Source organism: Pseudorca crassidens, chromosome 19 (assembly GCF_039906515.1).
Source record: "Pseudorca crassidens isolate mPseCra1 chromosome 19, mPseCra1.hap1, whole genome shotgun sequence".
Taxonomy (NCBI): Eukaryota; Metazoa; Chordata; class Mammalia; order Artiodactyla; family Delphinidae; genus Pseudorca; species Pseudorca crassidens.
In genome coordinates, this window is record NC_090314.1 from 12,029,642 (window position 1) to 12,054,100 (window position 24,459).

At 43.9% G+C, this 24,459-nt stretch overlaps 1 protein-coding gene and 1 non-coding gene across 4 annotated transcripts in view; one reads left to right on the top strand and one right to left on the bottom strand.

Moving 5' to 3' along the window:
* Window positions 1–660: 660 nt before the first annotated feature.
* Window positions 661–24,459, top strand: part of LOC137212807 (C-type lectin domain family 10 member A-like) — a 36,883-nt gene continuing 13,084 nt past the window's right edge. The window contains exons 1-10 of one of the 3 annotated variants that reach the window (XM_067716714.1): window positions 661–1,287; window positions 2,112–2,300; window positions 3,614–3,730; window positions 4,042–4,146; window positions 4,234–4,305; window positions 4,410–4,481; window positions 4,642–4,728; window positions 4,817–4,968; window positions 5,449–5,555; window positions 5,684–6,701. In XM_067716714.1, coding sequence (XP_067572815.1) covers window positions 2,234–2,300; window positions 3,614–3,730; window positions 4,042–4,146; window positions 4,234–4,305; window positions 4,410–4,481; window positions 4,642–4,728; window positions 4,817–4,968; window positions 5,449–5,555; window positions 5,684–5,840 — 936 coding nt within the window. In that variant the 5' untranslated portion in view covers window positions 661–1,287; window positions 2,112–2,233 and the 3' untranslated portion in view covers window positions 5,841–6,701. Of the gene's footprint in view, window positions 1,288–2,111; window positions 2,301–3,613; window positions 3,731–4,041; window positions 4,147–4,233; window positions 4,306–4,409; window positions 4,482–4,641; window positions 4,729–4,816; window positions 4,969–5,448; window positions 5,556–5,683; window positions 6,702–24,459 lie in introns of those variants that run through there. The other 2 variants (XM_067716715.1, XM_067716716.1) reach the window with 2 other exon arrangements.
* On the bottom strand, window positions 6,993–7,065 carry TRNAD-GUC (transfer RNA aspartic acid (anticodon GUC)). The gene has a single exon. It is a non-coding gene; the product is annotated as a tRNA-Asp (tRNA).

The following is a 24,459-nucleotide window of genomic DNA, read 5'->3' on the forward strand; positions in this document are numbered from 1 at the left end:
ACAAGTACTAATTCAAATACCAAATAAATACAAGCAAAGCAAGAAAACAAAACGAAACTGGAAACAACCTAAATGTTTATCAATAGGGAAAAGCTTAGTCACTAAATTATGGCACAGATTATGAAATGAGATGAAGATGGAAAATGAATAAAGGACATTGTATGAACTGATATGGTAAAATGTTCCTGATACATTGTTAAATGAATTTTAAAAAGCAAGTAGCAGAACACAATCCCATTTAATTAGAAAATAGAAACTGAAATGTATTTGCTTTCCTTCCTCCCCTTTTAAGACACTAAGAATCTTTCTTAACTGTGAAAAGATTGTGTGTGTGAATTCAGAGCAGCCCCCTTAGAGGGATTTACAGAGTTGACAGGATTAAATTGAATCCCTTTCGTGAGGACAGTGTATGTGGAGAGAGCCCAGGCTAGTGTGTCCGGCAGCACTGGGCTGGAAATCTGGCTCTTTTGCTTACCAGGGGTGAGATCTTGGGCAAGTCACACAATGGCTCTGACCCTAAGTCTATAATCCAAAATTCCTCCCAAGGTTCTTGTGGAAATTGAATGGTTAATGCAAGTGTCTGGCACAATCCTCATCAGATTTGCGTGCTCAATAAATTCTGTTCTTTCCCCTGGCTTCTCCCCTCCCATTCCGGCCAGGAAATCCTACTCTCCACCACCCGCTTCCCTCCTTCCGAGCGGAGTGAAGAGAGCTGGCCAGAGCTAGGGGAGCATGATGGCTGAGGCCCCAGAGGAAGCTCAGATGCCAGGGACCCCGGGTCAGGATTGAGCGAGAGCAGAGCAATGGGCTCCTCTGGACCCGGGTTTGCAGTGATGGAGACACCAAGGATTCTGAGGTCTTCAGATGCAGGAAGTGAAAGGAGGTGTGGGGCAGACTGCACCTCTGTTTCCTTCTGGTCCAGTGCTTCTCTCCCAAATGACAAAATTGAGGAAGTCATGGGAACTCAAAAGAAGCGGAAAGGGAGTAGACACTCCCTGCAAGAGGAAAGCAGAGCTGGCCCCGTATCCAGCTGCCCTGTGCACACCACGTCTGCCTGCGTTTTGATTTCAATTCCATCCTGTTATTTACTGCCCCAATCAGGGAAACGGGAGATTCCCAGATTATAGACTCCTGGTCTTTCAGACACAAAGACCAGCAGGTCTCCAGTCACTTAGGTGGCTCCTCCTTCAGTCACCTCCATCCCAACTCTGCAGGATTTAGTTTTTTCCAGCTCTGGTCACTGCTGCACAAAGAACTCAAGAATCATAGCCTCTGGACTTTTCACAGGTAACCAGGTTGGGGATGCAGGTGAGACTAAGGGGGCAGGGAGGATGTCAGAGAAAGCAGGGAGAGGGGACTGTGGGTCTTAGGTGAGACTGAATGGGAAGATATATCAGGGGGCAGCTTGGGGATTTAATGACCGAGCAGAGATTTTAGACTCTCTTCCCTTCACTGGATGCAGATTGAATTGTGGCAGCCACAACCTCAGTCACAAACTGAGACTCACACTCAACCCCTTCTCTAGCCCAGTTCCAGCCCTGTCTTCAGCCCCCACTCCAGCCGAACCCCGTACCAACCCCAGTTCCTCCTTTAACCCCAATGGCATTTTCACCCCCAGAGTCAGCTTGAACCTTTGTGGGTTTTTTGGCCGTGCAGTGTGGCACACGGGATCCTAGTTCCCCAACTAGGAATTGAACCTCTGCCCCCTGCAGTGGAAGCGGGGAGTCCCAACAACTGGACCGCCAGGGTAGTCCCAAGTCAGCTTGAATCTTAACACCAGCCCCCACCCAAGCTTGAACCTCAACTCTCTCCTATTTCCAACTTCAGCACCAAGCTTAGGTCCAGCTCCATCCATGGCTTCAACATGAGTACTGACCCCAATCCTAGCAGGAGACGCAACCTCGATTCCAGCTCCCAGTGTTAGACCCAGTCCTAGCAATACATTTAGCTCCAACTTTACCTGCACTGTCAACCCCAAACTCAACCTGACCCTAGCTCAAAGCCCAATCCTGACCCCACTTCTGACCTCAGCTGCAAAGCCAAGCCCATCCCCCGTTGCTAGCCTTGACCCTGGGCTTCTTCTCAACCCTCATCTCTTCCCTTATCTCCAGCCCTGCACGCGGGTCTTACCTGGTCCCAGCCTCCATCTTTATCCCAGCTCCTTCCCCAGCCTGGCCGCTGGCCCTGCCTCTACTTCAGCTCTGACAGCCTCAGAGGCAGTGTTGGTCCAAACATGTCAGTGAAGTATGAAGACCTCCAGTACTTGGAGAGTGAGAAGAAAAGCCAGGGGTTTACAGATGGTAAGATGAATGAGGAAACGGTCTTTCCTAAAATCTCCTCTGAATATGTTTAGAAGGATTTCTGCTGTCGTGTCATGTCTGCACCTCTACCATATGTACTGGTGGGGTCTCTCACTCTGAAGGGGAGGCCCCAGCCTCTGGGGACCCCAATAAAAACACAATTCAAGGTCCACAGCAGTCCTGGCTTCCTGTGCTCTGGGGAAGGGCATGAGAGTAAACCCATTTTCTTTCTCTCTCTTTTTTTTTTTTTAATTTTGCCACTTAAAAGATTTACTGGCAATTTATTGTAGCTATTATTATTATGGACACATCCAGGAATAACAAAACATAGACCCAGATTAATTACACTGAAGGAAATTGCTAACATTGTCTTTTAAAACCATTGCAGCCATAATGATTGTTGCCTCCCAGCCTGGGCATGTTAAAAGCACCTAGTGTACATTTTCCAGAATTTTATTTTTCCTTCTTTTATTTCCAAAGCCTTTTTTTTAATTAATCAATTAATTTATTTTTGGCTGCATTGGGTCTTTGTTGCTGCGCATGGGCTACTCTTCGTTGTGGTGCGCAGGCTTCTCATTGCGGTGGCTTCTCTTGTTGCAGAACACAGGCTCTAGGCACGTGGGCTTCAGTAGTTGTGGCATGTGGGCACAGTAGTTGTGGCTCACAGGCTTAGTTGCTCTGCGGCATGTGGGATCTTCCTGGAGCAGGGCTCGAACCCGTGTCCCATGCATTGGCAGCCGGATTACTTAACCACTGCGCCACCAGGGAAGCCATTATTTCCAAAGTCTTGAGGAATAACTTCTTCGTAGAGCCTTTACCTTAATGGCCAACAGTAAATCTCTTCTCTCCTATAGATGTGCCCTACTTGTACTTCTGCTTATTAATCCAGAGGTCAGCAGTGTGTGTTCCTTATGGGCAAGTGCAATGTGCCCCATATTAGTAAACCCATTTTCTAACTTGTTTTCACTGATGAGTGTGAGCCTGCTAAGGTAGTCGCCGTCTCTCTCACTGGGTCCTCCTGCCTGGTGCCCCAGCTCTGATGATAGGACCTTATACATCGCCATCATCCCCTGTCTGTGTGTCTTTGTGTACATGTGTCCCCAGGGGTGTGAGGGGCCCGTGTGACTGAGCACTTGTGCTGGTCCATGAGGGGTCAGTGGCCTGGACGTCCCCCCGCCCACAACTCTCCTTGTCCAGCCTCCCCCCAGCATCAGCTGCAGCAGCCTCCTCCCTGCAGGTCCCCGTGGCCCTATCCTCCTCCCCGTCTCTCACGTCCTGGACCCTCCTTGTCCTGACACCCTCTCCTCTTGCAGGGCTGCCTGCCCTCGAGACCTTCCTGCAGCGGCTCCTCTCCAGCACCCGCTCCTTCCTGCTCTCCCTGGGCCTCAGCCTCCTCCTGCTGGTCGGCATCTGTGTGATCGGATCCCAAAGTGAGGGGCACCGGGTGGGCAGGGAAGAGAGAAATAATGGGGTGCAGTGGTGGGGGCACTGGTGGCGAGAGTGATAAATGAGGATGACTGCTGGCCCTGTCACTTATCAGTTGGGGAATGAGGTCAAATTACGTCCCCTCTCGAAGCCTTAGTTTCCTCACCTGCAATATTGTATAACAATAGTACCCATCCCTTTGGGTGGGGTCACGCTGTAGGGACCCAATGACACAATGCATGTCAAGTGCCCTGCCCAGTGCTGGCACAGAGGACCTGATAACCCTTAGCACTGATTGTCTCATCCGCCTGATCAGATTCCAAGTTTCAGAGGGACCTGGCAACCCTGAGAACAACTTTCAGCAACTTCACTTCAAACACTACGGCTGAGGTCCAGGCACTGAAATCCCAGGGTGAGCCTGGTATGGAAGGGGCTCTGGACTGGGGTGGGGTGCGGTGGGAGAGGGGGAGGAACTGACTCCTGAGCCCTGAGTCCCTGTGTTCTCCAGGTGGAAGTTGGCAAGAAATGATAACATCTCTGAAAGCTGAGGTGGAAAGTCACAAGCAGGAACTGCAAGCAGGTGAGAGACCCTTCGGGAGAGTGTGTGGAGGGGTGAGTGCCAGGCACTCAGGGCGGGGGGAGAAAAGGGAGCAGTCACGTGGTGCTGAGTGCCTTCCCTTCCAGCCCGTAGCTTGAATGACAAGGTGCTTTCTCTGGAGAGCAGCCTGGAGAACCAGCTGCAGGAACTCAAAGCAGGTCAGGCCCCTGCTCCCCTCCACCTGGGCATGAGGCGTGTGGGAGGGCAAGGGGGTTCCTAGGCTGGGGCCCCGGGCGTGGACCTCTGGTCTCCAGGGACTCAAGGAGCAGAAGCCACACCCAGGGCACTGTCCCCACTGCCCATCCGTGTGCGTCCCAGGTTATTCCGAAACGCTCTTGCGAGTCCAACAGCTGGTCAAGAACCTGAACTCCCTGACCTGCAAGATGGCTGCTCTCAAGAGCAATGGTGAGGGCTGCATGGGGTGGGCCGGCCCCAGCGTCTGCCCACATCCCCCGGACAGCATCTCAGACCCTCCCCTGCCCCGGCCCCTTAGGCTCGCAAAACAACTGCTGTCCTACCAGTTGGCTGGAGCATGAAGGCAGCTGCTACTGGTTCTCTTCCTCGGGGAAGCCCTGGCCCGAGGCTGAGAAGTACTGCCAGCTGGAGGATGCCTACCTGGTGGTCATCAACTCCAGAGAGGAACAGGTGAGGCCCCTAGAGCGCAGATCCAAGACACGTCCCATTGAAGAGAATGGTTCTCCGCCTTGGCTGCATATTGGCATCACCTGGGGAGCTTTTTTTTTTTTTTGGGATACGCGGGCCTCACTGCTGTGGCCTCTCCCATTGCGGAGCACAGGCTCCGGACGCGCAGGCGCAGCGGCCATGGCTCGCGGGCCCAGCCGCTCCGCGGCGTGTGTGATCTTCCCGGACCAGGGCACGAACCCGTGTCTCCTGCATCGGAAGGCGAACTCTCAACCAGTGCGCCACCAGGGAAGCCCGACCTGGGGAGCTTTTAACAACGACTGCCATCTGACCCAGACCCTCAGAGGTTTAATTGGCCCCGGGCGTTGGGATTAACACCCCGAATCTCCTTGACAGGTTTAATGAACACGTTAAGTTCAGAACTGCTAGTCCAAGGAGTTGGCAGGGTGGGGAGAAGTCACCACTGCCCTTCTGTTGTCCCAGGATTTTGTCCAGGCCCATATAGGCTCCTCCTACACCTGGATGGGCCTCAGTGATCTGGATGGAGTCTGGAAATGGGCGGATGGGACGGACTATGAGACCAACTTCAAGTGAGTGCCCCGGGTTTCTGTGCCCTTCTTCCTCGTTCAGCTCGGTTCCTCCAGGGTCTGACCCTCAGCCCCTTCTCCCTGACCTGGATTCTGTGCCTCCCTAGCTGCCTGTTGTCCTCTCCCCTCAGGAACTGGAAGCCAGGCCAGCCGGACGACTGGCAAGGGCACGGGCTGGGTGGGGGCGAGGACTGTGCCCACTTCCACCCCGATGGCAAGTGGAATGACGACGCGTGCCAGAGACCCTACCACTGGATCTGCGAGGCTGGGCTGAGCAAGGGCAGCTAGGGGAGCGGACCACCTGGCCAAGGAAATGGCGGGGCTGGGGGAGGGGGACCTTCTCCTGTGGGAGAGGAATAAGCCCTGGGAGATTGGAGCACTGCCATTGTTTGGAGTTGGTTTTTTTTTTCCCCCTTAACTTTTAAAAGATTATCTAGAGTTCCTAAGGTATTTTTTTAAAAAGTTCTGCTTTATTGAGGTATAACTTAGGTACAAAATTGTAAGATATTTAAAGTGTACATTGTGATTTGATACAGGTATGTGTTGTGAAAGGATTCCCCCATCTAGTTAATGAACATATCCATGACCTCAGATATTTATCTATTTTTTTAGGTGAGAACACTTAAGTTCTACTCTCTTAGCAAATTTCAATTATACAATACAGTGTTATCAACTATGGCCACTGTGGTTTTTATAATTATTTTATTTAAAAAAATTTTATATTGGAGTATAGTTGATTAACAATGTGTTGGTTTCAGGTGTACAGCAAAGCAATTCAGTTATACATATACAGGTATCTATTCTTTTTCAAATTCTTTTCCCATTTAAGTTATTACAGAGTATTGAGCAGAGTTCCCTGTGCTATACAGTAGGTCCTTGTTGGTTATTTATTTTATTTTATTATTAATCTATTTTAAATACAGTAGTGTGTACACGTCAATCCCAAACTCCCAATCTATCCCTCCCCCCAACCCTTCCCTCCTGGTACCATAAGTTCGTTCTCTAAGTTTGTGAGTCTGTTTCTGTTTTGTAAATAAGTTCATTTCTATCATTTTTTAAAGATTCTGTACGTAAGCAATATCATATGATATTTGTCTTCGTCTGACTTACTTCACTTAGTATGATAATCTCTAGACCCATCCATATTGCTGTGAATGGCATTATTTCATTCTTTTTAATGGCTAAGTAATACCCATTGTATATATGTACTACTTCTTCTTTATCCATTCATCTGTCGATGGACATTTAGGTTGCTTCCATGTCTTGGCTATTGTAAACAGCGCTGCAATGAACATTGGGGTGCATGTATCCTTTTGAACAATGTTCTTCTCCAGATATATGCCCAGGTGTGGGATTGCTGGACCTTATCGTAGCTCTATTTTTAGTTTCTTTCTCTCTCTCTTTTTTTTTTGCCGTGCCACGCAGCTTGTGGGATCTTAGTTCCCCGACCAGGGATTGAACCTGGGCCCTTGGCAGTGACAGTGTGGAGTCCTAACCACTGGACCACCAGGGAATTCCCTATTTTTAGTTTTTTAAGGAACCTCCATACTGTTCTCCATAGTGGCTGTACCAATTTACATTCCCACCAACAGTGTAGGAGGGTTCCCTTTTCTCCACACCCTCTCCAGCACTAATTGTTTATAGACTTTCTGATGATGGCCATTCTGACTGGTGTGAGGTGGTATTTCACTGTAGTTTTGATTTGCATTTCTCTAATTATTAGTGATATTGAATATCTTTTCATGTGCATCTGTATGTCTTGGCCATCTGTATGTCTTCTTTAGAGAAATGTCTGTTTAGGTCTTCTGCCCATTTTTTTGATTGGGTTGTTTGTTTTTTTGATATTGACCTGCATGAGCTGTTTGTAAATTTCAGAAATTAATCCCTTGTTGGTCACATGGTCACCGTGTTTTACATTAGGTTCTCAGAACTTATTCATCTTATAGCTGAAAGTTTCTACCCTTTTACCAACCCTTTCCTGTTCCCCCCAACTCCCGGCCCTTGGCAACTACCCTTCTACTTTCTATCTGTGAATGCAACTTTTTTTTTTTTTTAAAGAGTCTACATGTAAGTGATACCATACAGTATTGTCTTTCTCTGTCTGGCTTATATTACTTGGTATAAATGCCCTCAAGTTCCAACCATACTGTTGCAAATGGCAGGATTTCCTTCTTTATCATGGCTGAGTAATATTCCATCATTTTATATATACATATATATAATGGATATATGGTAGAATATTATTCTTTATCCATTCATCCACTGATAGACACTTAGGTTGTTTCCATATCTTGACTATTGTGAATAATGCTCCAATGAACATGGGACTGCAGATATCTCTTTGATATCCTGTTTTCATTTCCTTTGGATATAAACCGAGAAGTGGAATTGCTGGATCATATGGTACTTCTATTTTTAATTTTTTGAGGAACTTCCATATTGCTTTCCATACTGGCTGCACCAGTTTACATTCCCACCAACAGTGCCTAAGGGTTTCTTTTTTTCTCTACATCCTCACCAACTTCTGTTTCTTTTTAACCTTAAAAATCAGCTTTATTGAGGTGTAATTCTTACCCAATAAAATGCACCCACTTAAAGAGTAGAGATGACTCTTGACAAATATGAATACCTAGGTAACTACCACTCCAATCAAGATAGAACATTTTCCATCACCCCCCAAAGTTCCCTTATAGCCCTTTGCGGTCTAACCCACTTATTTGTCCCCAGGCAGCTAATGATCTGCTTTCTTTCACAGCTAATTGGTTTTGCCTACTCTAGAATTTCTTATGAATGAAATCACACAGTATATACTCTTTTGTGAAATCTGATGTATTTCATGTCACCTGATTTTTAACAACCTTAAAATGGCAGAATGGAGAAGCTAGGTGAGGTCTTGGAAAGTCCTATGTTATTGTGAAAAGAGCATTTTCCTTTCATATAGATTTGAGTTCAGTTCTTTTTCTGTCACTTAAAAGTCAGGTAAACTTAGGGTAATAAGGAAAGGTAATTCTTTCATTTCTTTGAAGATCCCAGAATTGTTGGGAAAAGTAGATAAGATCCCAGGTGTATTGGCTACCTATTGCTATGTAACAAACCACCCCAATGCTCAGTGGCTTAAAACAACAAGCATTTATTATACCCCACAGGTCTGTAGATCAGCTGGGTGGTTTTTTGGTCTGGCTAGGCGTGGCTCATCTTAGCTGGACTGGTTCATGCATTTGTGGTGGGTTGGCTGGGAGCTGGCTGGTCTAGGACAGCCTCTCTGCTGTGTCTGACATTTGGCTGGCTATGGGCTGGGGTAATGGGCTGGGGTAATGGACCATGTTAGGCTAGCCTGGGCTTGTTTGCATAGTGTTTGGGCAGGGTTCCAAGAGAGTAATCTGAAGAGTTGCAGGGACTCTGGAGCCTTAGGTTTGGAACTGAAGCATCACTTCTGCTGCATCCTATTGGCCAAAGTAGATCACAAGGCAGCCCAGATTCAGAGAGTTGGGAAATAGACTCCACCTTTTGATGGGAGGAACTACAAAGCCATATTGTGGAGAGAATGTGTATAGGGAGGGATGGAAATTGCTATTTTTCTAACAATCTAGCATACCAGGGGAAGCATGTCAGTCATGGAGAAACAGCTCAAAGCTAAAGGTTCCCATTAAGAGAGGACAGGACCCATTCATTACCGTACTGGTACCAAGAAAACTGCCTGGCATATAGGAGTGTCTCAATTAATGTTAACTAAAATTAAAGAGGGTGATGTCAGAGGGAAGGTATGGGAAAAACAAAATTTAGCTCCCAGGAAGCAGCACCCTTTCACTTTACCCTGCCCACCAGCATCACATGAAAATCATCAGGATGGAGCAGAGAGAGGTCTTGATGGAAAGTGCTCTGAGGGGACCTGGAACTGATGGGTCCAGAAGACACTGCCCAATATGCAAGAGATTCCATAAGGAGCAGCAGTACCCAGTGAGTTCTGTGGCCACAAAATACTGGAACCCAGTGTAGCCAAGGGCACAGAACATTAAAACCATACCAATAATACTCCAAACCAAGAACTTCCAGGTCATTTCCCTCATCACTTTATGCAGTCCCACTTAATTAATGCTTGTTCTGCTGGATGTTGGGTCAGCATTCAAGTCTCATGAAGTTCTCTGTGTCTAGACTAGAATAGTCCTGGAAATCCTGACTCAGTCTAATGATGGAACTGACAGTTATCTAAGCAACATCTGCTCAGAAGCCCATACTCCTGAGTGTGTCCCTTGAAATAATAGTATTTAAGAATACTTGGTACCATGCCTTTCCTGAGGCTTTCAGACTACCCTTCTTTGTTGAAGACATTTTTCTAAACCACATAGCTACAAACAGGGTCTTCAGGCAAGAGCAGAAGGAAACAGAAAACTTACAGATTGATAAGGTTGAATGGCTACAGTTAATTTATTATAATAACCACCAGTATCATAATGGGGAATAATGTTATCTATTGAACGTAATACAGAACTATTTTATGAGGATTTGATGTATGTTTCCCAAAGAGGAAGAACATTTTGTGGTCAATGAGGGCACTGACAAATCTCCAACACCTTCCAATCTGTAGAGTGTACAATCTCTTAAACACTTATATTACCATTACCATTTTGCCAGTACATATTAACCTAGGGATGGCTGAATTCCCTTTTGATTGAACAGCTCTTCCCATATAGCTCTTAAAATAGTGGTGAGATAGTTAAGAATATGGTGCACACCAAATGAACCTTTTGTGTTTGTTTGTTACCATCTCTCTTTCTCTAAAGGAAAAGAAAAAAATCTTTGTAGTGATCCAGTGACCTTCTGGGGAACCCCCAGAATCGTTTAGGGTAAAAGACACCTTCAGAATTTTATTTTATTTTTATTTATTTATTTTTAAAAGAATTTATGTATTTTATTATTTATTATTTATTTTTGGCTGTGTTGGGTCTTCATTGCTGTGTACGGGGGCTACTCTTTGTTGCAGTGCGTGGGCTTCTCATTGCAGTGGCTTCTCTTGTTGCAGAGCACAGGCTCTAGGTGCACGGGCTTCAGTAGTTGTGGCACATGGGACTCAGTAGTTGTGGCTTGGGGGCTGTAGAGCGCAGGCTCAGTAGTTGTGGCGCACGGGCTTAGTTGCTCTGCAGCACGTGGGGTTTTCCAGGACCAGGGCTCAAACCCATGTCCCCTGCATTGGCAGGCAGATTCTTAACTGCTACACCACCAGGGAAGCCCCAGAATTTTATTTTTCTGAATTTAAGGTCTGATCTTGAGAAGGCAAAATTAAAATTTTTCAGATAAGTTGGGAATTCCCTGTTGGCACAGTGGTTAAGAATCCGCCTGGCAATGCAGGGGACACGGGTTCCATCCCTGGTCTGGGAAGACCCCACATGCTGCAGAGCAACTAAGCCCATGCACCACAACTACTGAGCCTGTGTACCCTAGAGCCTGCGTGCCACACTACTCTGCCCACACGCCACAGCTACTGAAGCCTGCATGCTCTAGGGCCGTGTGCCATAACTATTGGGCCCACGTGCTGCAACTACTGGGCCCGCGTGCTGCAACTACTGAAGCCCGCACACCTAGAGCCTGTGCTCTGCAGCAAGAGAAGGCACTGCAATGAGAAGCCTGTGTGCTACAACGAAGAGTAGTGCCCCCTGCTTGCTGCAACTAGAGAAAAGCCTGCATGCAGCAATGAAGACCCAATGCAGCCAAAAAAATAAAATAAAAATAAATAAATAAAAGTTACCAGATAAGTTGATTACTTGATCAGGGTTGTAGCATGAATACTGGAATAAAGAATGGTTGAGATTTCTACAAGGGTGACAGTGAAATATTTAAAAAATAAAAATAGCAGAAAGTAACACAATTGTAAGAAACCTTAACACATTCAGCAGTGAGGAACTTTTGCTTGCTGGTTTTAATAAGCAAGGATGTAATAAATTCAGTATAAAGCACAAAAAGTTATTGTGATGAGATATATAATCTCTGCTCTCTCAACAGACCAAATAGATGACGATGGCTTTTACTATTTCTTGTTTAGAGCAGAACGATTTGTTATTTTAATAGAGAAAAATAATTTTTAGCCTTGCATTAATATAATATTTGGCAGGAAAATATTCTCATACTTTAAAAATATTCTCATACTTTATAAACTCATCAATATAAAACCAATCTTGCCAGTTTTAATACATTCCATTCCTTCTTTTTAGTGCCATTATTTATAGGTATTATATAAAGTCCAAGGAAAATAAATTTAATTTCACAAACCTTCTACAACTTTTTATTCACCCAGGTTTTACCCTTCATTATCATTTACACATTCTGGAACAACTAAACACTTTAGGGAAAAAACCACTCTCTTTTTTTCCTTGATTAAAAAAAAAAATCACATTTTTTTTGCATACACAGTCCTATTTCTTTGCTATCATTGTTTCAGATAGTCTCCACCACTTTGATTAATTATAACTGTCAAGGTAATAAATTTCACAGACAAAGCTGGGAGGCAGGTGATTGAGAACTGTTTGTTATATACCAGGGTCTAAAAATCCAACAAGACTCATGATCACACAACTACAACTCCCTATAGCCACACGCATTCCTTTTACACTTTTTAAGGTGGCAAAATGATTGTTTTAACATAACCCAAGTCAAGAAATATGAAGAGTGTGAGATTTCCTTGAAGTGTCTGTATTTTTGTCCTTCCTGTAAGCTAATGAGCTAGTCTGCCATCACTTTATATGTATGAGCAGAAGATCTGACACCACTTGGTCAGAGAGAAAAGGTTTTATTATTCACAATACAGCAAACAGCACAGGCCTCATGTTTGTTTCAGTTCCCTTGTCTTCCAAGCCCAAGGGAGTGACTCAGAGGGACCCCAGTGAATGCTGCAGATGCAGTGAGTTTGCATCACAGCAGAGGTACACAAATCTTTTTTTTTAATTGAACTATGGTTGATTTACAATATTGTGTTATTTTCAGGTGTGTAGCAAAGTCATTCCATTATATATATATATTTTTTCAGATTATTTTCCATTAAAGGTTGTTATAAGATATTGAATATAGTTCACTGCACTATACAGTAAATCTTTGTTGCTTATCCATTTTATGTATAGTAGTTTGTATCTCTTGATCCCATACTCCTAATTTATCCTTACCCCACTACCTTTCCCTTTTGGCAAGCATAGATTTGTTTTCTATGTCTGTTAGTCTGTTTCTGTTTTGTATGTAGATTCATTTGTATTATTTTTTAGTTTCCACATATAAGTGATATCATATAATATCTGTCTTTCTCTGACACTTCACTTACAGTATGATATTCTCTAGCTCCATCCATGTTCCTGCAAATGGCAATATTTCATTCCTTTTCTATTCCATTGGGTATATACTACATCTTCTTAAGCCAATTGTCTGTTGAGGGGCACTTGGGTTGTTTCCATATCTTGGCTATTGTAAGTAATACTGCATGTATCTTTTAAAACTAGAGTTTTCGTCTTTTCCAGATATACACCTAAGAGTGGGATTGCTTGATCATATGGTAGCTCTATTTTTAGTTTTTTAAGGAATGTCCTTGCTGTTTTCCACAGTGGCTACACCAATTTACATTCCCACCAACAGTGTACAAGGGTTCTCTTTTCTCCATACCCTCTCCAACATTTGTTATTTGCAGAATTTTCAATGATAGCCATTCTGACCAGTATGAGGTAATACCTCATTGTGGATTTGATTTGCAGTTCTCTAATAATTAGTGATGTTGAGTGTCTTTTCATGTGCTTTTTGGCCATCTGTATGTCTTCTTTAGAGAAATGTCTATTTACGTCTTCTGCCCATTTTTTGATTTGGTTGTTTTTTTGGTATTGAGTTGTATGAGCAGTTTGTATATTTTGGATATTAACCCCTTGTTGATCACATGATTTGCAAATATTTTCTCCCATTCCGTAAGTTGTCTTTTTGTTTTGTTGATGGTTTCCTTTGCTGTGCAAAATCTTTTAAGTTTGATTAGGTCCCATTTGTTTATTTCTGCTTTTATTTCTTCTGCCTTGGGAGACTGACCTAAGAGAATAGTGCTATGATTTATGTCTGAGAATGTTTTTCCTACGTTCTATTCTAGGAGTTTTATGGTGTCATGTCTTATATTTAGGTTTTTAAACCATTTTGAGTTTATTTTTGTATATGGTGTAGGGGAGTGTTCTAATTTCACTGATTTACATGTAGCTGTCCAGCTTTCCCAACACCACTTGTTGAAGAGACTGTCTTTTCCCCATTGTATATTCTTGCCTCCTTTGTCATAGATTGACCGTAGGTGTGTTGGTTTATTTCTGGGCTCTCTATTCTGTTCCATTGATCCATATGTCCTTTTTGTGTGTCAATACCATGCTATTTTGATTACTGTAGCTTTGTAGTATTGTCTGAAGTCTTGAAGGGTTATGCCTCCAGATTTGTTCTTTTTCCTCAGGATTGCTTTAGCAATTCTGGGTCTTTTATGGTCCCATATAAATTTTAGAATTATTTGTTCTAGTTCTGTGAAAAATGTCATGGGTAATTTGACAGAGATCACATTAAATCTGTAGACTGCTTTGGGTGGTATGGCCATTTTAACAATATTAATTCTTCCAATCCAAGAGCATGGGGTATCTTTCCATTTCTTTGAATCATCTTCAATTTCCTTTATCAATGTTTTATAGTTCTCAGCATGTAAGTCTTTCACCTCCTTGGTCGGGTTTATTCCTAAATATTTTTTTGTGATGCAATTTTAAATAGGATTGTCTTTTTACTTTCCCTTTCTGACATTTCACTGTTAATGTAAAGAAATGCAACAGATGTCTGTGTGTTAATTTTATATCCTGCTACCTTGCTGATTTTGTTTATCAGTTCTAGTAGTTTTTGTGTGGAGTTTTTATGGTTTTCAATATATAATATCATGTCATCTGCATATAATGACAATTTTACCTCTTCCCTTCCAATTTGGATACGCTTTATTTCTTTTTCTTGTCTAATTGCTGTGGCCATGACTTCCAATGCTATGTTGAATGGAAGTGGTGAGAGACATCCCTGTCTTGTTCCAGATTTTAGTAGGAAGGTTTTCAGTGTTTCATCATTGAGTATTATGTTGGCCATGGGTTTGTCATAAATAGCTTTTATTATGTTGAGATATACAGAATCATTTCTTAATGTGGCTGTAACACAGCCACTGTCCATTTTCAGCTTGTGCCCATGTTCTCAACTGATCCATACATAAACCAAGCTTGGGCTTTTTCTCCCCCTTCAAATGAAAACCAGGGAAGAGAACTGATGCAAATGTGGTGGGTGAGAGGGGCTAGGGGTGTTACTTGCTCATGTAGCTCACTTGGGCCCTTTGATCTGGTCCTGCTTAGGCTTGATTCAATTTCCATCTGACCATGAACTGTTGCTGTATATGTCTGACCTTATGATTTGGTAGGTCTGACAAAACCCAGTTCATAATGAGAAGTTTCAGATACATGGTTACATTGTATCCTATGGTTAAACATTCCATCTCTTCCAGGGTCCAGTAACATGTCAAAAGCTATTTCTCAAAGTGCATCTAATTCTCTGCTGCAGATATCATGGTTTTATTCCAGAATCTCAGAGGCTTGTGTTGTGACTCTTCTACTGGTGCTTTCCATAAGCTCCATTCTGCATCTAACACCTCCAAAACTTAAAGTCTGTGGGTCATATGGCCCAAATAGCAAGGTTGGTTGCATTGCAGACTTAATCTGCTGTAGTGCCTGTTCCTGCACTGGATCCCATTCAAAACTGGCAGCCTTCTGCATCACCTGGTATATGGACCAGAGCAGTATTTCTAGATGTGGAATGTGCTGCCTTCAGAACCCAAAGAAGCCCACCGGGCACTGTGCTTTCTTCTTTGTGGTGGTGGTGGGGAATGCAAACAGCAACAATTTATCTTTTACTTTGGAGGGGATATCCTAGAAATCCCCTAACCACAAGAACCCTGAAGCAATTATACTCCAACAAAGATGTTAAAAAAAAAAAAAGAACTGTAACAGCTTTATTGAAGTGGCTTATCCCTGAATTTTTATAGAGTTTATCTCCCTACATCCTGTAGAGTGTATGTGCCCTACCAAGGCCTCCAGTGTACTAGCTACCTCTTGCTCTTCCTGTCCAGTCAGCATGATGTCATCAATGTAGCGGATCAGTGTGACATCTGTGGGATGTCCAGATATCCAGATCTTTCAGGACTAGATTAAGATAGAGGATGAGAGAGTTAAATAGCCCTGAGGCAAAACTGTAGGTGAATATTGTCTGTCCCATGTGCATATGAACTTTTAAAAATTTTTAAATTTTATATTGGAGTATAGTTGATTAACAATGTCATGTTAGTTCCAAGTGTACAGCAGAGTGGTTCAGTTATACATATACATGTATCTATTCTTTTTCAAAGTCTTTTCCCATTTAGGTTATTACAGAGTATTGAGCAGAATTTCCTGTGCTATACAGTAGGTCCTTGTTGGTTATCTATTTATTTATTATTTAAAAAAATAAATCTATTTATTTATTTATTTATGGCTGCACTGGGTCCTCGTTGCTGCGTGTGGGCTTTCTTTAGTTGTGGCGAGAGGGGGCTACTCTTTGTTGTGGTGCACAGGCTTCTCGTTGTGGTGGCTTCTCTTGTTGCGAAGCAGGGGCTCTAGGTGTGTGGGCCTCAGTAGTTGTGGCACACAGGCTCAGTAGTTGTGGCTTGTGGGCTCTAGAGTGCAGGCTCAGTAGCTGTGGTACATGGGCTTCGTTCCTCCATGGCATGTGGGATCTTCCCGGACCAGAGATGAAGCCTGTGTCCCCTGCATTGGCAGGTGGATTCTTTGGTTATCTATTTTAAATATAGCAGTGTGTACACGTCAGTCCCAAACTCCCAATCTGTCCCTCCCCTACACCCTTCCCCCGGGTAACCATAAGTTCATTCTCTAAGTCTGTGAATCTGTTTCTGTTTTGTAAATAAGTTCGTCTGTATCATTTTTTAAAGATTTTGCTAAGTGACATCATATGATATTTGTCTTTCTCTGACTTACTTCACTTAGTATGATAATCTCCAGGCCCATCTATGTTGCTGAAAATGGTATTATTTCATTCTTTTTAATGGCTGAGTAATATTATGAACTATTTTTTTGATCTCTTTTCTAATTGGAATGGAAAAGAATTCATTAGTCAAGTCAATAGCCATATACCATGTACCTGAGAGCTTACAAGTATGCTTTGACAGTAATGCGCACCCAGCACAACAGCTGAAATGATAGCTTGGTTAAGTCTGCTTCACATTGTGGGAGAAAGAACCAAGTGCAAGCCATTGGTAATACCAAGATATTAGACCAGAGCAATACCACATCCCTGGAGAAATTCATAATATTAAAAGACTTGGGGGCTTCCCTGGTGGCGCAGTGGTTGAGAGTCCACCTGCCGATGCAGGGGACACAGGTTCATGCCCCGGTCCGGGAGGATCCCACATGCTGCGGAGCGGCTGGGCCCGTGAGCCATGGCCGCTGAGCCTGCACGTCCGGAGCCTGTGCTCCGCAATGGGAGAGGCCACAACAGTGAGAGGCCTGCGTACCACAAAAAAAAAAAAAAAAAGACTTGGGAACCACAAAAGACCCCAAATAGCCAAAGCAATCTTGAAAAAGAAGAACAAAGCTGGAGGCATCACACTTCCTGATTTCAAAGTATATTACAAAGCTGTAGTAATCAAAACAGAGGGTATTGGCATAAAAACAGACACAGAGATCAATGGAACAGAGAGCCCAGAAATAAACCCACATATATATATAGGCAATTAATTTATGACAGAGAAGCCAGTAATATACAATGGGGAAAGGACAGCTCCTTCAATATATGATGTTGGGAAAACTGAACAGCCACATGCAAAAGAATGAAACCGGACCACTATCTTACACCATACACAAAAATTAATTCAATATGGATTAAAGACTTGAGTGTAAGACCTGAAACTGTAAAAATCCTAGAAAAAAACATAGGGAGTAATGTCATTGACATTGGTCTTAGCAATGTTTTTGTGGATCTGACTCCAAAGTCCAGGTAAACAAAAGCAAAAATAAATAAATGGGGCTACAACAAAGTAAACAGCTTCTGCACAGTGAAGGAAACCATCAAAATGAGAGGGCAACCTACTGAATGGAGAGAAGATATTTGCAAATTCTACATTCTATGCGGGATTAGTATCCAAAATATATGAAGAACTCATACAACTAAATAAAACAACAACAACAAACAATACAATTTAAATATGAGCAGAGGATCTGAATAGACATTTTCCCAAAGGAGACATACAAATGGCCAACAGGTACATAAAAATGTGTTCAACGTCACTAATAATCAGGGAAACGCAAATCAAAACCACAATGAGATATTGCCTTACACCTATTAGAATGGCTATTATCTAAAAGACAAGAAATAGCAAGTGTTGGTGAGGACGTGGAGAAAAGGGAAACCTTATGCTCTGTTGATGGGAATGTAAATTAGTGCAGTCACTATGGAAAAGAGTATGGAGCTTCCTCAAAAAATTAAAAGTAGAACTACCATAAGATCCAGCAATTCTACTTTTAGGTATTTATCTAGCAGAAACAAAATCACTATATTGAAGAAATTTCCGCACCTCAATGTTCATTGCAACATTATTTACAATAGCCAAGACATGAAAACAACCTAAGTTTCCATTGATGGATGAATGGATAAAGAAGATCTATCTGTCGATCTATCTATCTATAATGGAATATTATTCAGCCATGAGAAAGAAAGGAATCCTGCCTTTAGTGGTAACAGATGGGCCTTGAGAGCATTAGGCTACTTGAAATAAATCAGACAGAGAAAACAAATACAGTTTTACCTCACATGTATGTGGAATCTGAAAAAACCTGAACTCACAGATACAGAGAACAGATTGATGGTTGCTGGGGGTAGGGGTGGGGTGGTCTGACACAATCTCCATCACAGACTTGACGCTCAGTAAAAATTTGCTACTGTCGCCTGCTCCTCCCCTCCTGTTCCAGTCAGGAAATCCCATTCTCCATCACCCTCTCTCCTCCTTCCCCCCATGGTCTTGAATCCTTGGTTGACTTCTACTTCTGAGTGCAGGGAAGCCCAGAGCTGGGCAAGCCTGATGAAGCTGGGTCAGGGGTTCAGATTCTAGCAGGCCAGGTCTGAATTGGGCAAGAGAAGAGAAATGGGTTCCTCTAGACCAGAGTCCATGGTATCTGGAGACATCAGCAGTTCTGGGGAATTTAGAGGCAGGAAGTGAAATAAGATGAGGCAGAGGAGAAACAATAAACTGCACCCCTGGCTCCTTCCTGTCCTGCTAGCACCCCCTCCCAAATGAGGAAGTCAGGGAGCTGGAAAGAAGGGGAAAGGAGAGGAAACGCTCCCTGAGAAAAGGGTGCCAGGTGGGGTTCATCCCCCACTGCTACCTAAATAAACCCTTTGCCTGTATTCCAACCTGTTTCTTATTTATGGTCCACAGTCAGGAGCTAGGGGATCTCAGGGTACAGAATGCTGGGCCCTTCACACACAGTCAGGAAGGATTCAGTCACTCATGTGGAATCTCTCCACTTTATGGCCCTTCATTCAGAATTTCCGGACCCTGGTACCTGGGCTGCCTGAGGAAACCAGGAATCACATTCTCCAACTTTCTGCAGGTAGCAGGACTGAGGAGGCAGGGAGAGTAGGAGGGAAGATGGGGGAGGGTGACTTTGTGGTTTTCTTGGAAATAAATGGGAGTTTGGATCACAGATTGAATTATTAATTGGAGGAGATTGAGACTCTGTCTCTCCACTGACCTCAGGATTGGGTTAGACACATCTTCAGGATAGGTTCCCCTGTCCTCTGTAGAATACAGAATCCTCCCGAGCTATAAATCCCTCTATAACTCTGGGTTTCCTGCTTTGGGCTGTCAGTGACTTGCAGTTACTAGTTCAAATGTCTGTCCAGCCTCAAGGATAGAGTCCTAGGAGGGAGAGCCACACCTGCCCCTTCCCTGACATAGTCTCAGCTCCTGGGATGGGGTGGAGGGTGGAGGAAGGAGCTTTCCCAAGGAGCAGACACAGTATTTCACAGTCACAGGAATCAGACATCTGAAATGGAATTTTACTTAGTTCTGTATAACATCCTGGCATTGCTCTGGAGCACACGTTATCGCTAATGGCAGAAAATCACCTTGTCAATTCGGAAGAACCTACTCACTTCTGGATTTTCTGTCCTTTTCAGGCTCAGGTCAATTCTGGATGCTCTCCCTTCCCTCTTCCCCTATTCGTCCTGGGGATGATAATACTTTTTTTCTTTTTTTATAAATGTATTTATTTATTTTTGGCTGCATTGGGTCTTCGTTGCTGCGCGCGGGCTTTCTCTAGTTGCGGCGAGCGGGGGCTGCTCTTCATTGTGGTGCGCGGGCTTCTCATTGCAGTGACTTCTCTTGTTGCGGAGCACAGGCTCTAGGCGCACCGGCTTCAGTAGTTGTGGCCACTCGGGCTCAGTAGTTGTGGCTTGCGGCCTCTAGAGCAAACGCTCAGTAGTTGTGGTGAACGGGCTTGGTTGCTCCGCGGCATGTGGGATCTTCCTGGACCAGGGATCGAACCCATGTCCCCTGCTTTGGCAGGCGGATTCTCAGCCACTGCGCCACCAGGGAAGTCCCGGGATGATCATTCTTGATGGAGCAGGGCGTCACGTTTTCCTCACAGGTGTCATTTCTACTTCCTGTCAGTGGGCCTACTGGTGTGAGGGCTTCGCCCTGAGGTCTTTCGCCAGCCCTTCATCTGAGAAGCAAAGCACAGATCTTCTCTGCTCTGTTGAACCCAGCCCACTGTACGTTCAATCTTCCTTGTCCCCAGAAATCTGACCCCACCAGTAGTCCAAGAGCCAATCCCTTTTATAGGAACCAAACCAAGGACTCACTCGCTCTTTTTTTTTTTAAGTTGAATTATAGTTGATTTACAATATTGTGTTAGTTTCAGGTGTGTAGCAAAGTGATTCAGTTATATATATATATTTTTCGGATTATTTTCTATTGTAGGTTATTATAAGATATTGAGTATAATTCCCTGTACTATACAGTAAATCCTTATTGCTTAATTATTTAACGTATAGTAGTTTGTATCTGTTGGTCCTATATTCCTATTTATCCCTACCCACCTCGCTTTCCCCTTTAGTAACCATACATTTGTTTTCTATGTCTGTGAGTCTGTTTCTGTTTTGTATATAGATTCATCTGTATTATTTTTTAGATTCCATATATAAGTGATATCATATGGTATTTGGCTTTCTCTGTCTGACTTACTTCACTTAGATGATAATCTCTAGGTCCATCCATGTTGCTGCAAGTGGCAATATTTCATTCTTTTTATGGCTGAGTAATATTCCATTATATATACATATATATATACACACACACATTTTATACACACACACACACACACATCTTCTAGGCCAGTCGTCTATTGATGGGCACTTTGGTTGTTTCCATGTCTTGGCTATTATAAATAGTGCTGCTATGAACGTCGGGGTGCATGTATCTTTTCAGATTAGAGTTTTCATCTTTTCCAGACATACACCCAAGGGTGGGATTGCTCGATAATATGGTAGCTCAACTTTTAGTTTTCTGAGGAACCTTCATGCTGTTTTCTATAGTGGCTGCACCAATTTACATTCCCACCAACAGCATAAGTAGGTTCCCTTTTCTCCACACCCTCTCCAGCATTTATTATTTGTACCCTTTGATGATGGCCTTTCTGACTGGTGTGAGGTGATACCTTATTGTGGTTTTGATTTGCATTTCTCTAATAATTAGCAATGTAAAGCCCCTTTTCATGTGCCTGTTGGCCATCTGTATGTCTTGTTTGGAAAAATGTCTATTTAGATCCTCTGCCCATTTTTTGTTTGGGTTGTTTGTTTTTTCAGTATTGAGTTGTATGAGCTGTTTGTGTATTTTGGATATTAACCCCTTGTTGATTGCATTGTTTGCAAATATTTTCTCCCATTCCATAAGCTGTCTTTTCATTTGTTGATGGTTTCCTTTGTTGTGCAAAAGCTTTTAAGTTTGATTAGGTCCCATTTGTTTATTTTTGCTTTTATTTCTTTTGCCTTGGGAGACTGATATAAGAAAACAGTGCTACCATTTATGTCCAATAATGCTTTTTTTTTTTTTTTTTTTTTTGCGGTACGCGGGCCTCTCACCGTTGTGGCCTCTCCCGTTGTGGAGCACAGGCTCCAGACGCGCAGGCTCAGCGGCCATGGCTCACGGGCCCAGCCGCTCCGCGGCACGTGGGATCCTCCCGGACCGGGCACGAACCCGCGTCCCCTGCATCGGCAGGCGGACTCTCAACCACTGCGCCACCAGGGAAGCCCTCCAAAAATGTTTTGCCTATGTTCTCTTATAGGAGTTTTATGGTGTCATGTCTTATATTTAGGTTTTTATACCATTTTGAGTTCATTTTTGCATATGGTGTGCTCCTCTTTTTTTCTAGTTCCCCTCCTGCCCCAGTGGAACCAAATCTCTCCTGGCAAGGGCAGGGAGGCCGCCCCTCCCCCTCATTCACTCACACCGCCCCCCCCCCCCCACTGTCTCATCTCTGGATTCAGTTTTATGCAGTCATATTGCTGTTGATATTGAAAGCAAAACTTCTGGAATCTGAAAAATCTTTTTTTTTAAGACCTTTTTTTAAAATAAATTTATTTATTTTTTTGGCTGCTTTGGGTCTTCGTTGCTGCACGTGAGCTTTCTCTAGTTGTGGTGAGTGGGGGGCGGGGGGGCTGCTCTTCGTTGCGGGGTGCGGGCTTCTTATTGCGGTGGCTTCTCTTGTTGCGGAGCACAGGTAGGCGCGTGGGCTTCAGTAGCTGTGGCACATGGGCTCAGTAGTTGTGGCTTGAGAGCTCTAGAGCGCAGGCTCTGTAGTTGTGGCGCACAGGCTTAGTTGCTCCATGGCATGTGGGATTTTCTCGGACCAGGGCTCGAGCCCATGTCCCCTGCATTGGCAGGTGGATTCTTAACCACTGTGCCATCAGGGAAGTCCCTGAAAAATCTTTTCTCTTCTCCACAGCCTGGCTCTTGCAAATCACTGGGGCTTTCAGAATGTTGCTTCTGTCATGAGTTTGAAAATCCATTCAGAAATCCAGTTGACTCTTTTGTCCTGGTTTCTGTGTATACCTGGCCCAACTCAGGGCAGAGACCGCGGAGAGCTGTCACTGCTGCCTGAGTGGTTGGCAGAACAGTGGTGACACAGAGGTTTGGCACGGGGAACAAAGGAGCCTCATCTACTGCTCCAAATATGATTATTGCATGCTTTTCACTTAATCGTTCTGCACTGCTTGGAGTTTTTAACTGCATAAAGTGGTGGGGGTTTCGGTTTTTTTTTTTTTTTTTTGCGGTACGCGGGCCTCTCACCGTTGTGGCCTCTCCCGTTGCGGAGCACAGGCTCCGGACGCGCAGGCTCAGTGGCCATGGCTCACGGGCCCATCCGCTCTGTGGCATGTGGGATCCTCCCGGACCGGGGCACGAACCCATGTACCCTGCATCGGCAGGTGGACTCTCAATCACTGCGCCACTAGGGAAGCCCCAGGGTTTTTTTTTTTCTTAATTAAAAAAAATTCGACAAATAAATGACACTGAAAAATATCTAATTAGAAATTTCCAAAGATCTAGAACATAAAGTTATTTACAACACAGATTTGTTTGAAAACAAACGACAGGCAGCAATGGAGGGTGGATTAACATTTTGGGTTGGGAATGAAAATCATGCCATAAATGCATATTTAATGATTAACAAAGGAAGTCGTGATCTGTGTTAATTAATAAAGCACATTATAACCTAAAAAAAAAGAAAGAAATTTTCCCAACTTGCACAAGCTCTCCAAGTTTGGAATAAGTGAGTCAAGGTCACATGGTAATGGTCACCCCCACAGCAAAGACAAAATCAAACAATTCCAGCCTGGTTGGGAGAGGACTGGGGTGTGATGGTGTCACAGGTGCCACAAAGGAGAGACTGTCCCAGCTCTGAAAAGTCAGAATGCTTGGAGTGGGGTTGACTTAGATGAGGGTGGGCAATTTGTGACAGGTTCTGAATATTAAGAATGTCAATATCCAGGGACTTCCCTGGTTGCGCAATGGTTAGGAATCCGCCTGCCAATGCAGGGGACACGGGTTCGAGCCCTGCTCCGGGAAGATCCCACATGCTGTGGAGCATCTAAGCCCATGTGCCACAACTACGAGCCTGCGCTCTAGAGCTTGCGAGCCACAACTATTGAGCCCGTGTGCCTAGAGCCCATGCTCTGCAACAAGAGAAGCCACCGCAGTAAGTCCGCGCACCACAAGGAAGAGTAGCTCCTGCTCGCTGCAACTAGAGAAAGCCTGCACGCCAACGAATACCCAACGCAGCCAAAAAATAATAAATAAATAAGTTTATTTAAAAAAAAAAGAATATCAATATCCAGAAAGGGTGCAGGGACTGGAAGGAAGCACAATGAATCTGGCATAGCCGACGCATTGCAAATTGAATTTGCAAGCCGAGACTTGCAAATTGAACAAAAAGTGTTATATAAAAGCTACAGTTTCACAAATTAAAACAACAACAACAACAACCTGAATTTTCTTCTGTCTGGCATGAATATATTTTAAAAGAAGACTGTTCCCTAATTTTAGGAAACTTCCCAGGCTGGCTCTCTAATTATGCAAACAAACCCTCTGTTATTCAAAGTTATACAAGACTCTCTTCTGAAAAAGGACTTTGGTCCAAAGGAGATAAAAGTGCTCTTGGGTGATCATGTAAGCTTTTCTATGTTGATTCTGGAAACAGAGTCTTAAGTAAGCAGAGGACGAGACTGAGGAAGGGCCTGTATGACATGTGTTTGTCTGGACTTGTTTGAATCCCTATTGGAGTCCTATATT